The 18,326-nt window shown below is 40.5% G+C and overlaps 1 protein-coding gene across 1 annotated transcript in view; it reads left to right on the top strand.

The window, feature by feature from the left end:
* Positions 1–18,326, top strand: part of AP2A1 (adaptor related protein complex 2 subunit alpha 1) — a 41,729-nt gene that overhangs the window by 21,425 nt on the left and 1,978 nt on the right. Inside the window, 16 exon segments of the mRNA XM_087917053.1 lie at positions 2,326–2,434; positions 2,986–3,136; positions 3,931–4,099; positions 6,117–6,254; positions 6,427–6,609; positions 7,211–7,308; positions 7,648–7,879; positions 8,596–8,760; positions 9,461–9,621; positions 10,278–10,340; positions 12,170–12,241; positions 12,646–12,728; positions 14,548–14,636; positions 14,773–14,897; positions 15,499–15,615; positions 18,232–18,301. Of these exon segments, the coding sequence (XP_087773179.1) occupies positions 2,326–2,434; positions 2,986–3,136; positions 3,931–4,099; positions 6,117–6,254; positions 6,427–6,609; positions 7,211–7,308; positions 7,648–7,879; positions 8,596–8,760; positions 9,461–9,621; positions 10,278–10,340; positions 12,170–12,241; positions 12,646–12,728; positions 14,548–14,636; positions 14,773–14,897; positions 15,499–15,615; positions 18,232–18,301 (2,025 nt within the window).

The raw sequence follows: 18,326 nt of genomic DNA on the forward strand, positions 1-18,326 counted from the left end.
TTTAGATGGATTGACATATCCTACTCTGATGGGTTTGTTCTCCTGTGTTGTGCCATATATTCGTGAAGTGGTTATTTTATTTCCCCAATGTACAGATCTATATATGTCTCACTGCATTGCACTTTATATACCATGTTGTTCAGTTTGTATCTGGGTGTTTTATACCTGTGGTGGACAAGCTTCTTCCATAGTGTACTTTTGGTTTAAGTGTGCACATATGTTATATTGGTTGAAAATCCTTCTGAACTTTTCAGATATTCCTGCAACATATGGAATGTTGCAATAACGTTGCTCCATTTGATATTCTCTTCTTTGTCTGTTATACAGGAGCTCCTACTGGATCTTTAGTGAAGACCAGTTGGGATAGCCACAAGTTCTGAAGGCTTCTTGATATATTTTTGTTCTTTTTCTTTTCCCTTTTTGATGGTAGGCAAATGTTCAGCTTGATGGTATAGGGTTCTGCTCAGTCCCAGTTTGTACTCTAATGGATGGTGAGAATCAAAATGTAAATATTGATCTGTGTGTGTATGTTTTCTGTAAACTTCACTGTTAAGGCTTCAGACTTCCTTAATATGTACTGCACAGTCCAGGAAGGCCAGACTGTTTTTCCTTAACATCTTTCCATGTGAACTTAATGTTCCTGTCCAGAATGTTGATCTATTTGGTGAAGGCTTCCTCTTTCTATGTTTTAATTTTGACCCAGGTATCATCCATATATACCAGTGAGTGGGTAGAATTCCTAAAAAGGAGTTTAGGGCTTTAGGTTCTATATCTTTCCTATAGAGATTGGCCACAATGTGGATTGGCCCCATGACACTGATTCAGGTGACTTGTAGGATACAGATAAACTCTCAAGTGACCTCAAATATTCTCAGAGAGCTAACAACTGTGTCAGCAACCAGATGACTGCAAAAAATAATAATAAATTCTTCCATTCTCTACCATTCAGCTAGAACTGAAGAAGCTTCTTGGATGAGAAGCAAAACATTTTCAAGGGAAAAAAAAGCAAGAAATATCAATTGCCTTTTGGAAAAGCATCTTTAGGACAAATATGATTTGGATGACTCAGAATCTCCAAAGACATTTGTAATAGAATTTGTGTTTGCTGGAAAACCATAATGGTCTTGGAATCCATTGTGACTAAATAATAGTAACAATTATTTATTCGATTATAGATCAGCAGGAGAATACAGAAATCAGAGTTAACTAAAATAAAATCAAAAGAAAGGAAATGAATATTACATAAAAATTCTAGAATGTCTAAAATATTAAGGAGGCTTAGAAAAAAATCTATAGCATCAGATGGAGATTACTGAGTAGTACTTCACTATTAGGCAGATGGAGTCAGATTGAGGTAATAACGGCATTTTAAGATAAATCAGAATGACCAGAGTGTTTGATAAAAAGTGGAAACAACACAACTGGTATGTTCCTGTGTGACTAATTAAGGAGTCTGAGCATGAACCTATGACACTTTAATTCTCCAAAGAAAATACAGTGACTGTTCTTTCATTGTGCAATTCTATTACTTGTTGGGCATGGATTGTCTGATGCAGACGTTGAGCTTACATACCCAAAAGAAGGCAATGAGGACTAACTTGGGTGGATGACAGCGAGGACAGCATCCTAGTTGTAGGTGTGATAAATGGTTTGTCTTCCTGTCTTTGGATGGTGGAGGGATAAAAGAAGAAGGTATTTGATATGGAGTCTTAATATTTTCCTTCTACAGAGCTATGCCTGCTTTGAAACAAGTATCCACTTGAGAGCAGAGCAGCAGATAGAGAATATGGACAGTTGCCTATAGGATGCGGAGGAGGGTTTTCTGGCATTTCTCCCATAAGCTTTTGCCTTTAAGGGAAGCTTCTCTTCCTAGCTGATAGTTTCTGCCATTCCCTCCTGGTCTTTTATTAAGCCTGTGCAAATTGTTCATATGCTGCAATATATGCAATATTTATTCAGACAAAATACAAAATAATGATAGAGCAGCAATGCATATCAATAACTTTAGTTTGGTGTTTTCCAACTGCTTCCTGACACATCTAAGTGCACAGTTCTTTGTCCTTTTGCTGAATGACACAACTGTCTTCTTCCCTGACCATAATAGCTGCTTGGGAAGTTGGGGTCTTAAATTGGGAGTAGAAGTATAAGGGCTATTTATTGCCCCCGTGTCTTATGATATAACTAATTTTACTCAGGAAGTTGCAAACCATGAACTTTTGTGATCATGGCTTAGAGATTATTGGGGAGTAGGATTTTTTTGATAGACCAGCTGTGGAGATTCTGACCGGCTCTCTGGGCTGCCCTGCTTGTATCCTCTCTTTTCAGATTGTCTCTTCAGCCTCCACAGACCTCCAGGACTACACCTATTACTTTGTGCCAGCCCCTTGGCTCTCAGTCAAGCTTCTGCGGCTGCTGCAGTGTTACCCTCCCCCAGGTAACAAACAGGCTCAATAAAGTCAAAGATAGTAGTGGAATATGCCAGCTTCATGTGTTGTAGGATATTTACCTGAACTTCTTGCTGATTTGCAATTCTCTCCTTAGTAAAAGGCATAGAAGCAACACATCCTTTTACTGTTAATCTGTTTTACCTTGTTTTAACTTTTCATCACAACAATTTAAGTATTTTTAGACCTGTTTGAGGACATCCCTTTTTCCTGCTTATTAATGGGTCTGCATAAACATTTTGCTCATGCCTTCCTATTATCCTCTCCCTCTGCATTTGATGAAGGAAGAGATCCTTATAATACATATTATTTTTGTAGCATTACAAAAACACTGAAGGTTGATTGCATTTCTGCATGGAAACTTCCAGAACAACAGAGAATGGATGGTCCTTAACTTGTGTGAAACTGCAGTGAAATATAGATCCTCGGGGGGTGGGGAAACTGATGAATGACTTATAGGGACAAGGAATCTACTTGTTAAACTAACTGCCTTCCTTCCAAAGTTGCTACACTTTGACTCCATATCTTATTTTATCTGCAGAAGATGCAGCTGTGAAAGGACGCCTGGTTGAATGCTTGGAGACTATTCTCAACAAGGCTCAGGAACCCCCCAAGTCCAAGAAAGTCCAGCACTCCAATGCCAAGAATGCTATCCTTTTTGAAGCCATCAGTCTCATCATCCATTATGACAGGCAAGCATCTAACTTTGTTTGGGTTTACTAAAAGTCTATTAGATTGGATCTGGGAAATTCATTCTCTTTCAAGGGCCTCTACATTGGCAACGCCATTCTCTTTTGGAGGTATGAGTTCAACCATGCACCTCCAGACCTGCATTCACACCCTGTTCTCCATAATACTCTGCTTCTCCTCAAAAATACTCACCTTGTTGCATAGCTAACTTTTTAAATACCTCCACTGATACTGTTCATACATTGATACTATTGGACACTTTTTGAAAACTAAGTTGCAGAGGGATGGTGGGAAGAGGATACATGTCTGCAACATTTGAGGAGTTAGCCAAAAGAATAGTCCTAAATGCTCCTCAACTCAGAAGATCTTTTTATAAAAGTAATTTGATTTCAATTGATTATTACAAGGAAGTTCTGATCAAGTTCTGATCAATTTGAGTTTTCCCAATTTGTGGAGAAGGAACAAGGTCCAGCTTAGACCTCAGTAGGCTAAACAGAAACAATATAGTCTCTTTTTGTCCCACTGACCCAAACTTCCTCAGTATTGCTTTGATTGATCCAAATCTCTTGGGGGGAAATGTTGTGTGACTTTCAGGATTTTCTATTAAGTATCAGCAGAGCCAAAGAACAAATAGAATCATGAAAATCAAATAAAAAGAAGAAAGAATGATTTTATAGAATGGGATGGATAGCTGGTATAGTTAAAAAACTGAGAGACACATAGTCAGGCTGAGTTATGTACAGAGTACTCCCCGCTGCTCCTATTCTGGAATTAACCCGGACTTCTTGTTCTGCAGTGAACCCAACCTACTGGTACGTGCATGCAATCAACTAGGGCAGTTCCTGCAGCATCGAGAGACCAACCTTAGATATCTAGCCTTGGAGAGCATGTGTACCCTAGCCAGCTCTGAATTCTCACATGAAGCTGTCAAGACCCACATTGAAACAGTCATCAATGCTCTAAAGGTCAGGCTCTGTAATGGCATGTACAGAGAAAAGTGACTTTAATGGGGAGTGAGGGTGTAAGGCTGAATGAGAGTGATTTTCTAAATTTCTTAGTTCTGTTTCTAGATAGTGAGGAAGAATGCAAGCTCAGTCACACAACCATTTTCCAAAGAAAGTTCCTCAGTAACTTCTCTGCTATCAAATGCAATTTCTGCTAACAGTGAATGAAACCTTTATACTATATGCCACAATCTTAGCCCCTTATCCCCAGTTGATGGGAGGCCAGATTAAAAGAGGTTGCCTCTCCAGCCTAAAATTACAGGAAGGAACAAACTGTGAATCATAGGTTGCGTAACGCACCCCAGCCTCCAACTTGTGGGTCCAAGATTGTACCACTAAAATTCAGTGGTTGAATTTTCATTCAATTTTTAGCTTCCTCCCCCCCTGCCCCCCCCCCCCAGGTGAAAATGCATGTGTTCTTTAACACTCCTCCAAGTCATCTCAGCCCTACTTACAAGAATGGGCTGAAAATTCTCATGTACTCCCAGTGATTTTGTTGCATCAAAGGAAAATAAGCTCTGTGGCCCTTAGAGGCAAAAATATATACGTACATGAAAAAATGTGGCCCAAAGCTTGCCCACCTCTGCTGTAGAAGAAACATAGGAAAGAACTCAACTGAAGTCAGAAGAAAACAGTCACGGTCATGTAGAATTTACAGTCATTTTGTCAAATACGGCATTTAAATTTAGAAACCTAAAGCTTGTACTTTTCATTTTGATCTATTTGATTGTTTTGGGAAGCAGCTTTCTAGCATTATCATTGTCACTTTAATTACTTCAATATACATTGATGAAACTTTAATTACTTCAATATACATTGATGAAATGTTAAAAGCCTGGCAAAGATCAAAGAATAAATTTACTGTTTTTAGGCTTTAGTATCCTGCTAGATTTTTGCATCTTTCTGTAGTTCGAAAAAAGAAGTTAGACAAACCCTGAAAATATTGGCAATGGGCTCATTTTTTTAAAAAATGGACATGTATGTGGAGTTAAATCATATATTCATTTATCTGTCACTTGTTTATTACATACACATATTATTATTGTAATCTACAGAATTCCTAGAAGTTAACACACAATTTATATATAATGAAAATTAAAATGTCCACAGTTGCTAAACTAAAACAAGTTACAAATTAATTTCCGTTAGCTGGAGACAGTGTTATCTAGTTATTCCCCAAATGACTTTGAAGAATTCAATTTTAATCTACTTTGGCAAGATTACCAACCTGCTCTAACTTCTAAAGTAAGATGGTCTCATTGTTAATTGAAGTCCAGAGTCATTAGTGTAAAAAAACTATATTAAAAGGGGGGACACATTCCCCTTTCCGCTCACATTAGAACTAGCAGTAGCTTTTTCTGGGAAGAATGGATCAGAAGTGAGAATTCCAACAAGAGAAGCATTCCTGCAAGTACTTGGCTGCCAAGACATGTAGAGCTTCATTGAATATAAATAGTCATTTGATTTCACCTAGGAACGTAACTGGAAATCAGCTTGCAGAAGTAGTAGTAGAATAGAATTCTTAACAAAAAAAATTAAGTCTATAGTAAGTTCTTCTGGTTGAGTCCTACAACTACTACTTGAGTCTTTCTGACTAAAATTACTTCCTTACTGGAAATTTTGTTTCACATACAGAATGTACAACATCTAAATTTTTGGAACCATATTACTGCAGTGCCATAATCCCTTTTGCTGTCTTTTGGGAATTCTTATTAAATTAATGATCAGAGAGTTACGGACCACAAAGCTGAGATAAAGGGAGAAAAGAAGAAAGGGGAAATCCCATTGAAATGGATGGTGCATCTTTTAAATGTGACATCCTTTTAATTCTTCCTTGTATATATAATCTTTTGCATTGGTCTCAATACATTTTGCAACTTGTATCTGCTTATGTTAAATTGGAGGTGTAATTGGCTCTTAATTAATGCTGAAGGTAAATGGTCTTATTCTTTGTTTAATCACCCATCTTCTTTCACAGACGGAACGGGATGTAAGCGTACGCCAGCGAGCTGCCGACCTTCTCTATGCCATGTGTGATCGTACAAATGCCAAGCAAATAGTCTCAGAGATGCTTAGCTATCTGGAAACAGCAGATTACTCAATTCGTGAAGAGATTGTGAGTATGGGTTGCCAACTCATTGGGAAGAGAAACTGGAAGAGGAGCCTGGGTCTCTTCATCTCAGTAGATTGCAGAGAAATAAAATGAATGCTTGCCTCAACATGAAAACTGGTCTGGAGAGGGCAGGACAGTTGGGATTTGGCTGCCACATTTGCTTTTTTTCTGTCAGGTACTGAAGGTGGCCATCTTAGCTGAGAAATATGCAGTAGACTATAGTTGGTATGTGGATACCATTCTCAATCTGATCCGCATTGCTGGTGACTACGTGAGTGAGGAAGTGTGGTACCGTGTCATCCAGATTGTCATTAACCGGGATGATGTGCAAGGTTATGCAGCCAAGACAGTCTTTGAGGTGGGTGGTCTTCACTTAGGACACTGACTATCTCTTCTTCCAAGGAGTGAGCTTTCTTTTCCCTCCTTTTATGAATATGTGAATCTGGCTATGAAAACTATATGGATTATCCATTCTTATTTCATTGTTCAAATATATATGGCCATAGATAAGAAATAAATATTTTTAGAGGACACTAAAAGGGATTTCAGCTTAATGACGACTGAACATCTTCAGTGTTTACAAAAACACTAAATATTTATTGATGCAAGGGAGTGAAATAACATGTTCTGAAGTAGGTTATGACTGATTGTCAGGACAATATTATGAACTTAGAGGGCATAACTATTGAGCTCCGTACACACATAGTTTTTCAGTGTGTTTGATGCTGAATATATCAGATATGTCAGAGATTGTCAATCAATCTAAAAGAGTCTGAGTAAACTTGAATCTGTTTAAACCTTTGATCTCTTGGGATTGCTAGGAAAGGAACTCAGAGAATATTCAACCTGCCCTTCTTTTTAAGAGCAATGATGTCATAATAAACAAAAACAGAAGCTTATTCTCAAGTTGCAGCTACCTAACTGCCCACCATGCACTGTATTTGCTTTACTCTTTCTAGGCTCTTCAGGCACCTGCTTGTCATGAGAACATGGTGAAAGTTGGAGGCTACATCCTTGGGGAATTTGGGAATCTCATTGCTGGGGATCCCCGTTCCAGGTAAATAATATAGAGGAAATGGCTTGATCTGGGGTAGGGGCTAGGGTGGAGTGGAGTAATATAGAATGGCTTTTATGAGTTAATTGGGGAAAACAGATGCTGGGATTGTATTGGGATATAGCAGTCTGACTAAAGAAAAACGTAAAAGTTGCACCCTCAGCACATCTGGAGGGCTACATCATTCTCCTGTTTTACTTATTATGGAGCATTTAAGGAGATTGTCTCATTGTTCTTTGATGTTGTGAGGGAAGCCCGTGAGAATGTTTCTTTCACGTTTCCTCGCCTGTAGATCTCAGGGGCTCTGATTCATGTTGTCTCTTGTTCTCCTTTCTCCAACAGCCCTCTGGTTCAATTCAACCTTCTCCATTCCAAATTCCACCTCTGCAGTGTTTCCACTCGGGCCCTACTTCTCTCTACCTACATCAAATTCATAAATCTCTTTCCTGAAACAAAGGGCACCATCCAGGAAGTGCTGCGTTCAGACAGCCAGATCCGCAACGCTGATGTGGAACTGCAGCAACGTGCCGTTGAATACCTCAAGCTCAGTTCTATTGCCAGCACCGATGTCCTGGTGAGGGAAGAACTGACCAGGGGGTGGGGGGACATCTCTCAGGGAAAATAGATTCTTACTTATAAAAAGTTGCACCCATAATCTGAGAAAAGTTGATTCAGAGAACATTGGAAAAGAGAAAATATGAAACTTCTCTTTTTGGTGGAATGAATCAAAGTTTCACATTTTTGTGCTTGGTCCAAAGCTAGTTTTTACCCTTCTACTTGAAAATGGAGTGGGCTAGGGTGGTACTTCAGTTGCCTTTGAGGAGTGTACTATAGTGATGTCTCCAAATGAAATGGAACTAAAAGTTCTAGCTCATTTGTTTCCTTTAAGAAACAGAGCTGGGATTGAAATGTGTTGCCTAGAACCAATAAATATCATCCCAGAAAAGCATAATGTAACTATTTGCAATGTTTTGGGGTTTTAAAAGTGCAAAATCACACTGCTGGGGGAAGTGGGGTTCTCTAAAAGAGATATGGGGAACCTCCTATAACTTTCAAGTCACTTACTCTGCATCAAAGACGTTCCAGACAGATGACTTGCAGAGCAAACATTATTGAAAAAGTGGATGGCTGCCCAGGGCCAGTATGATAAAGCAGGTAGTCCACATGCAGTAGGTGGTTACATTGTCTTTAGGATTTTTTCCCCTGAGTTCCAGACTTTTCTCATAATTACAAGGTTGACTGACAGGGCATGTTGGTACTTGTTTCCAATTTTCACTCTTACTGCTTTAGGCTACAGTACTGGAGGAGATGCCACCATTCCCTGAACGTGAATCTTCCATTTTGGCAAAACTGAAGAAAAAAAAGGGTCCTGGGGCTGGCAGTGAGTTAGAAGATGGCAAGAAGGATCCAAATTCTGAAATTAATGGAGGCATGGAGCCTTCAGCCAGCACTGCTGTGAGTACAGGGGAAAAAGTCAAGGCTGGAAATGGAGAGTGGGAGGCTTAGAAGGCTCTCTAGAAAGAAAAAGATGCTGTGTGGGAAGGAGAAGAAAAAATAGGACAAGAAATAACAATTATAAATTCTAATCTCTTGCAACCCTGTCGGATTATAAAGCAGGATTTTTCATGCTATACTCATTTCCTTCAATTACACCAACATTTCAGTAGGTACGATACGAAATGTTAGTAGATGTCCTTTGATTGTCATATGTAATTCATTGTATCACCAATATCAGTATTCTCCTCTACTCCTGGTCTTGGCCTTGGTCTTGGTCAAAAACTAAATTCACATCTCAGAGTGCAGACAGCAAACAGATGTGTTATCTGAGACTTAATTTCAACTCCAGTTTGCATTTCTATTATTTTTACTGTTTTCCCTTATCTTTTATGTCTATTAAGCATGAAACTTTTGCAAACAGTTTAAGAGGCTCATCAAATGCCAGAGGAAAGAACTGTAATGAAACTGATACATATGAAGGCCAGCTTCCAGGATTATTTTAACTGTAGATATTTTATCTTGCCGCAGCACAAGAGTAAAGAAGATCTGATGTTTATTTCTGTTCCTAAGAAAGAGATAAATAATTGAGTTCAGTTTCTAGTTAGGATCATGAAAATAATTTTTTTTCTGCCTCTTACTAAATTTTTTTCTCTTGTAGTCAACACCATCCCCATCTGCTGACTTGTTAGGTCTCCGAGCTGCACCAGCAACTGCATCTGGTGCCCCTGCCAGCACTGGCAACCTTCTAGTGGATGTTTTCTCTGACAGCCCATCTACCACAGCTGGCCTGGCCTCTGGTGCAGAAGATAATTTTCTAAGGTAATATGGTGACCCAGGTACTTTGCCCCAGCCTTCCTGAGGGAAGGGATTGGCACATTGGATCAGTCCAAGCACGTCTTCTTGTCAGGGGAGTGCTAGTCTTTTTTAGACAACTCCTGGGAGCCCATACAAGAGTGATTACTCTATCAAGAATGCCAGATTCTGATCTATAGCTGTCAGGGAGGTTTGTGAGGAATGAGTAATAGTGGCTGAGTGCCTTATTCATGGAGAAAGTTCCAGCTCAAAGGGTAAATCACCATCTCCCACCTAACCTGAGTAGCAGTTGATGGGAGGACTTCTTCTGCTCGAGATCCTCATCCAAGAGTAAGAGGGACAAAGTAGGTAGATATACAAGTGCCTATGTTTGTAATAAGAAGGTAACCATATTATTCGTACATCTTTGTATAGAATAGACAAGATTGATCTACAGACGTTCACTTCCAAGTAGCTTGGGAGTTTTGGGCTTCCTTTCTCTAGATGGGTAATTAACACATGTCAGTCTTCATAGTCTTGTCTTGTTCTCTCTTTGTCTTGGGTGTGAGAGTCTCTCTTGCTCGCTCTCTTTTTCTCTCTGTCTGTCTGTCTGTTGCCTTTTTGGAATGGTTTCCTCTCTCTTTCTCTCTCTCCCTTTCACACCTCTTACCTTGGATGAACAGTGACTTGGAGGCAACTCCTGAGAATCCTGCATCCCTATTGGTGGAAGCTGACCTGCCTGCAGAGTAAGGGGTTGAATCTGTCTCTCTTTCCCTCTCTCCCTCTCTTTCTCTCTCTTTCCCCCTCGGTCTTTCTTTCTCTTTCTGTCTGCTGTTACAACCTTCCCACCTATTTGCATTTCATTGGATTTCGCTTAGAGGAGGATAACAGATGTTAGTATGATAACATTGTGAATTCTCAAGAAGTAAAAAGAATGGCAAAGTCTCAATGTAACATGTGATGTGTAGAGAGTCTATATAAGAGCTTATAAATATGCCCTCTGTAACTTTGTCTCATTTCTGCTCCCTTTGGTGTCAGTGGTCGCCCATATGCTTAGAACTATTTCCCAGAATACCTGCTCCATTGCTTGTTCTTTTCCAAATTCTGCATCAGAATCTATTTTTTATGAAATATTGGGGACATCTTTCTATTCCTCATGTTCAGCTGGAAATAGCCAAATGTAAGCATGCGATACTCATAATTTTGGCATTTTGCTTCTGTTTACCCCACTGCAATTTCTTGATCTCTTTATGATTTAAGATAAAATCTAGACATTAAGACTACAGGATTAAGAATATGTCCATCTAGACATTAGAAACTACTATGCACTTATAAAACGATAGTTGCCACAGAAGAGAGGTGAGTGGAATGAGAAATACACTTTGATAGAAAGGGCATTGTGTTGCTAGATTAGGAGGAGACAGTCTGGCCATATGCAATACCCAAGTCAACCACAGTTGCCAAACATCACCAGGAGGTTTCTTGATTGAAGTGGGGAAAAATGAACATTTTATATAAATAATCTTGAAATTATTATAATAACAAAAAACCAAAACACAATCCTGACCCAAAATTCCCAATAAAACTGTAAAATAAAAACGAGACTATAGGCTCACCTATTTTATGTGACACCTACGCATATTCCTTCCCTGCCTCCCAATTCATTAAGAACAATCCTTACTTACTAGAAAGATGCTATAGCCTGTAGAGTTGCAATCTACAACCTTTCCATCCCTAGCTGCCTCAAGTTCCTTCTGTGCTTCACATGATCAAGAACTTCAGAATTTAGAACATGTAAACCAGAAAGTCATACAACTTTTGAGTGGAAACAAGGAGAGCCATTGGTTGCTTCAATTGACATAGACAGGATAGGGACTTGAAATAGAGGAATCCTCCTTCAAGGGACTTGAGTAAGACAGTAATTCAGAATTAGGTGTTTTAGGGTTGAGAATAAATTACGGTATTTTAAGAAGTCAGGAAATCCAGATTGTATACATACAGGATTTCTAGATAAAAATCCATTTGAAGCAATACCTTAATTAGGTTGGTTCAGAATTATAGACTATGTACTACAGAATTATAGAATATGTACCATATAGTGGAAAAAGTCTTGGATCCCACTTTTTTAAAATTGGCTTTTAAATGTGAGGAATATAAATTTGTATGCTTTAGTGAAAATATCAAAACATAACATATAAAAGGTAGCTTGGCTCTCATCCTTTACAGAGTTTCTATGCTCAGAAGTTCAGATGTTGTAGGATTGCAGCTTCCATCATTTCTCTAAAATCTGGTGTCGGCTGATGCAAGTAGGAATCAAACAATATCTGAAAAGCTAAGATTTGAAACTCTCCTTTATAGTAGTTTTCAGGAATACTCCACAGTTCTTCTTCTGCCTTGGTACCTGCTCTGAGGCATGTTCCCTCTATGTTTAGATGCGTGTGGTTTGATTCCCTCCTCCTTTTCTTTTTCTGATACTAACACGGTGCTATGCCAGGTGACTCATCTTTTCTGCTCTTTTTCTTCCTTGCCTCTGTCAACTGTTGGCCCCTTTGCTATGCCCCTTCACCACCACCAGTTCAGGGGCTGCTGCTTCTGTCTCTGATGACTCTGCTTTGCCTATTGCTGAGGCTGATGAACTGCTTCACAAGTAAGATCCTGGGGGTAGGACTGTGACTCCTGAATGCTGGGGTTTGGGGTGGGGGACTGGACTAAGTGCCACTCCCCTTTGACATATGTGTGGGATGGCTTCCTCCAGCCTGAAATCTCAGTCAACATAATTCCCCGTTGCATAATTTCACCTCAAGGAAGTACTCTCCAGATGGAATGATTGAGAAGAAATTGTCCATCCCTGCATACTAGATAAATTTTAATGTATGAGCTTGAGGAAATAACAGGTTGGTATCTTAGTGGGAGGAAGGGATGACTGGCTTTGTATCAAAATTGGTAAATGTAGGGAAAGTGGCTGTCATTTCTACAAGGAATGGCATGCATGTTTACAAATAATGGGTAGTCTCTGCCTACTTCTAACCAGATCTTCATGAACTATTGCAGGTTTGTGTGTAAGAATAATGGGGTGCTTTTTGAGAACCAACTGCTGCAAATTGGGGTGAAGTCAGAATTCCGGCAGAACTTAGGTAAGTATTTGTAGTAGGTTGAATACAATAGGCAAGTTGGGATTTGTTCAAGACTCTGAACAAATCAGACACATCCTGTGCCCTTATATGAGGACAGCCTTCTTTTAAAAAACAAATACATTGTAGATAAGAAATTGTCTTTTTTGAGTTGAAGACTGGAAGACATTATTGTAGGGTTAGGTGGGTGTTAGAGTTATATATACTGGTCTCACCATAACATTTCTGTGAGGAGCCAATATGAGAGCAGTTTTGTGATACCCAGTTTCCTGTCCCCACTTAGCCATGAAGCTCAACAATAAAATATTCTGTATTCACTAAGTTGTCTTTTCTAGGATAGTACTGTAAGTGCCTATAGACACAGACAGACAGACAATGTATAATGGCTACCCATACTATTTGTATATGATTCTGCTAGGCATACACAATTAAAACTAACTTCAACTACTAAAACCAATTAAACCAATTCAAAACTACAGTTAAAAGCTGCAATAGAAAGATAAGGGATAGTGCATCTAAACTTCTACACAGTACAACAATTTAATGAGTTTCACACTTGCAGGGATCCCCAGCCAAACCCAATGACACATCCAAAAGAGCATTCTGGAAGGCCAGCAGTTAGGACTTTTTTCAGGGGGTTGGACTAGATGACCTAAAAGCTCCCTTCCAATTCTGTTAATCTAGTCTAATCTAATCTAATCACCTTGGAGAGAAATAACATTCCAAAGGGCAGAAAAGGCTCTCTATTGAGTCCTGCCAAATGAATCTCCTTGGCTAATGGAATTCAAAGCATACCCCTTCTGAGAGACTTGATGGGATGAGTAGATTAATTGAAGAGGCAGTCCCCCTATACTGATAAGCACCCCAATACTTTTCCATTATAAAAAGGTAGAATGGCTCATTTCTCATTGCTAGGTCTGTCTTGGTCTTTACAGCCCTTTTTCCAGACTCTATAACTGTACTCCATCTTGTTTAAAAAAACTGATTTAAATCAACTTTACTGTGTGATACCTTATCAGATATTTCACTTATAGTTCACTAAAGACAGGAAGGTTTTCTGCTCTGCATGCGATACCCATTATCTGCACAAACACACAGCCAATAAGGGATTAATACTGAATTAATACATTTTTTGGATTTGTGCAATATATTGAACAAAACCCAAACAGAATGGCTCATACAACTCTCAAAGCCATGAGTAGCAAAATTTAATGAAGCCTAATAGCATTTTAAGATTTTTGTGTCTTAGTGGTTTGTGTGAATCCATAGTCTTTAACAGTTGGAAAAAGAAAAGTTTGCTAAATTTCATAATCTTAAGCAGGAGAGAGAATGTGAGGAAAGGAACTGATAAATAGAAACGACAGTATGCAACACAAAGATAGATGGGGGGAAATGGCAGAGCCCTAATTTGGATGGATTGTGAGGAGGGTGTATTCTTTTTAGTCTAACACAAGCCAAATGTGACTGAATTCACAAAATATACTAAATTGTAACACAGTTTGTATGATTTATTTAAATTAAATTAGGCCATTTTGATTTGTAAATTAGTTAATCACTGAACACAGGAGCCTTTTATTGCACCACAGAAAGATACTTTAATAATGGTTAAAAACTTTGAATAATTAAAAAAAATTGGTGAAATATTTAGTAAGTCCCTCAAAATCACACTGTATTGTTTTTACATTTACTTTGTTTTGGAGATTCGCCAGTTGATATCAAAGACACTGCAATACCAACTCCACACTTGTAATTAAATAAACTATGGCGTAATGCAAGAAAATGTGGACCATGGCCATCCCATAATATATTTCCATCCTTCCAGGCCGAATGTACCTTTTCTACGGGAATAAAACATCCGTCCAGTTCCAGAGTTTCACCCCAACCGTCAGCTATCCTGGTGACCTGCAGAACCATATCCTTTTATATATAGGGTGCTAGTAGTGAGAAAAAGAAGAGTTTGCTTGGAGTGGCTTTCTATGTGTGCACTTGGGTTTCCTATGTGTGCACTGCTCAGAAGCCATGGTAACCTTTTCCTTAGCCCAGTTCACAGCTCAACATTCAGACGAAAGCAGTGGAACCACTGGTGGAGGGAGGGGCTCAAGTTCAACAGGTCTTGAACATTGAATGCCTGGGCGATTTCACAGAGGCCCCCCTTATCAACATCAAATTCCGGTATCGTTGCTTGACATCTCAGCCTAATCTTCAATTCTAAAGAAGAAAGAGTTTCTATATCTGAGCAATCAAAGGCATTTCAAAGTGGTTACAGTCGGAGCCTGCATATCCACCTTTGTGCTTGCACAGAGAATACTGAAGAGTCAGAATATGAAAAGCTGGAGAGGCTGGGATTCTAACCTTCAGAATTATGGGCAAAACCAAACAAGTAGTACTTCTAATAATCACTAATTTGCATTTTAACTTTTGCCTTGGCACGTGTTTGCTTTGCTTCATCCCTGTCTCCCACATTTCTGTGAGCTGCATTTTGTAAAATTCCATCAGCCACAAATTTATCATCTTATATCATATTTCTGCTAATTATTTCAAAACATGCTTACACTGGTCAATATTCTAGGAATCCCCCATCAGAAAACAATCCACAAACCCCGCATCCGCTTTTGATAGTCAGGGGCCTCTAATCCTAGGAAATGGATATGGTCAGTAATTAACAATAACCTCATTCTTCTTGCTTTTATCCCCCCTTTAAAGTTGTCAATAATTAAACTCATAATAATGTAAATTCATGGGTCTGTTTGTCCTTATTTCTCTCTTCTGATAGCTATGGCGGGACGTTGCAGAATCTCACTCTCAAATTGCCTATCACTGTCAATAAGTTTTTCCAGGCGACAGAGATGCAGTCGCAAGACTTTTTCCAGCGCTGGAAACAACTCAGCTTGTAAGTTTGCACAATTTGAAATATCTGGAAATGAGGATTCATAAATGATAGTTTGTATATAGGTAGTTCTTGAGATATGACCATAATGGAGCTTGTATGACCATAATGGAGCTTGCCCATTATGGTCACAAGTGGTAATGACCATTAAGCGAGATGATCTTATTTAATAAACCTTGTTCTTCCTGATGCAGCTATTAAATGAATGTGTGAGTTGGAGCAATTGATGTTTTGTGGGCCTGCACTAGGCTGAAAAGCCTGCCTGTCCTGGGCTCCCAAGATTTCCACCATCCCAGGGCTATATCCCAGGGCTATATCAAGAATGTTTTTCATTTTTGAAATCCCCACAATCCTTTTGCTGCTTTATCTCCCCCCCACTGGGCTCCCACTGACCTTTTTTCCCCATAGTCAGGTCCCCACAGGCCTCCCCCCACCCGAGACTGGAAAGTGCAGCACTGTGCAAACCACATTAGGTCAGGCAGCCTTCTGGCATGATTCCAGAAACAGCTTCCATTTCTTGAGCAACTAGAATTCAGTGCAGTCGTTTAGGAAATGGAGGCCACTTCTTGAATTGCACCATGCAGGTATTCATATTGCAGTGTTCCAGAAGGCTCCTGAAATCTTCAAAAGGCAAATGTATAATGGATGACAGGTGCTAGTGAGGTAGCCCTAGCTCTATGGGACTGGGGTGGGCAGAGGCCTGTGGGGATCTGGATCTGGAGATAGGTGGGGGGGAAGTGTTGCAGCGCCCCTATAGTCAGTTGTAAAGGCAAACAATTGCAGGAGAGCTGCAACAGCTATAATTTTAGAATGGGTCATAAGTATATAACTTTAAAAGGTCACTTTAAAAGGTCACTAAGCAAGCCATTAAGCAAGGACTTAATGTGAGAGAAAAAGGGACATGAGGTAGGTTTTTTTTTTTTTTTTTAAGGGATCAGGATATTTAGAATTCTTCAGCTGAATAATCAGTGAATAAGAATACATATAACCTTGGCAAAGTTCTGCCTTTTTTTGTCCTTGCCCTTTTAAAATTGTCATAGTAACTAAATAAATGGTTCCACCATCACCATATATGAGTGAGGCAGAGAAAGCATGTAACACAGGGGTGGGCAAACTATGGCCCGCGGGCCACATCCTGCCCGTTGGTCTGTCCAATCCGGCCCGCCTCTGAAAAAAAATAGCTGGGCGTGGCGTATTGCCCTGCACCGCGTGGCCCCCAAAGCTGCAAAACAGTGGGGAGCGCTCTCGTGGTAGGAAAGAAAAGAAGAACTTTGCAAAGACCTTGGCTGGGAGTTTGAAATCACCTTCGAGTGCGACCTCTCCGAAGGTGAGTCCCGCCGATCCCCCCTTTTTTTCCGGGGCTTCCAGGCTTAAACTTTGCAAAGGCAAAGTTTGCAGGCGGAAGCGTCTTCCCACCGAGGAGCAGGAAGGGTTCCGGCCGGCGGGCGGGCAGGCTGCTTGGAGTGGGCTGCTTGGAGCCACCTAAAGCTAGGCCGCTGCTGGTGGAGCCTTGCCCTGCCTTGGTGCCCCGTTTCCTGGCTTGGCGGTCCTGCTCGGGCGGCACTTTAAAGCCTGCCCCCAGCACCCGAGCAACTTCCCAGCAACTTGCGGCTTCCTTTTTCCTTGCGGGCGCTCACGCCTGGCCCCGAGCCACACAGCGGAGGGGAAACCCGGAGTGCCATCGGGTCACCTCCTCCAAGCAGCCCGCCCGCCAGGCGGAACCCTTCCTGCTCCTTGGCGGGAAGAGCGCTCCCGCCTGCAAACTTTGCCTGTGCAAAGTTTAAGCCTGGAAGCCCCGAGCCCAAGCAACTTCCCAGCAACTTGCGGCTTCCTTTTTCCTCTCGGGCGCTTGCACCTGGCCCCGAGCCGCGTGGCGGAGGGGAAGCTGGGCGGGCGGGCTGCTTAGAGGAGGTGACCCAGCGGCACTCCGGGCTTCCCCTCCGCCACGCGGCTCGGGGCCAGGCGCGAGTGCCAAGAGGAAAAAGCAAGCCGCAAATTGCTGGGAAGTTGCTCGGGTGCTGGGAGCCACCGTCGTGGTGAGCAGCTCGTCGGGCGCATATGCGAGGAGGGTTTTTAAAGTGCCGCCCGAGCAGGACCGAGCCGGGAAATGGGGCACCAAGGCAGGGCAAGTCTCCACCAGCAGCGGCCTAGCTTTAGGTGGGCTTGGATGCCCCTGAGCGCGGTTTGCTGTTTGTTCTCTCCTGGGACTCGCGTTTGGAAAACGTGGAAAGTAGTAGCAGGAGCAGCCACGGTGTTTTTTTTTCTTATATATAATATATATATATATATATTATATATATAATATATATATATATATATATATATAAAATATATATATATTATAAAGGCCCATTATAAAATGCAGCAAATTATATATATATATGCTATATTATATATAGCAAATTATATATATATATAAATATAATATTCTTATATATAATTTGCTGCATTTTATAATGAGCCCTTTATAATGGCCTTTTATAAAATTGGTTCGGCCCTCGAACGCAGATCTGACTTTCCATGTGGCCCCCGACAGAAATTAATTGCCCACCCCTGATGTAACAGGATAGATGACTAGGAAAATAGGACCTGAATTACTAATCTGATCCTCTTCTGCAGGCCACAACAGGAAGCTCAGAAAATCTTCAAGGCAAACCACCCCATGGATTCAGAAGTGACAAAAGCAAAAGTAAGTTGCTTTGAATGCTATGAAA

This window comes from Pseudonaja textilis, chromosome Z (genome assembly GCF_049901715.1).
Source record: "Pseudonaja textilis isolate UNSWEBS1 chromosome Z, rPseTex1.2, whole genome shotgun sequence".
In the NCBI taxonomy this organism is placed as follows: Eukaryota; Metazoa; Chordata; class Lepidosauria; order Squamata; family Elapidae; genus Pseudonaja; species Pseudonaja textilis.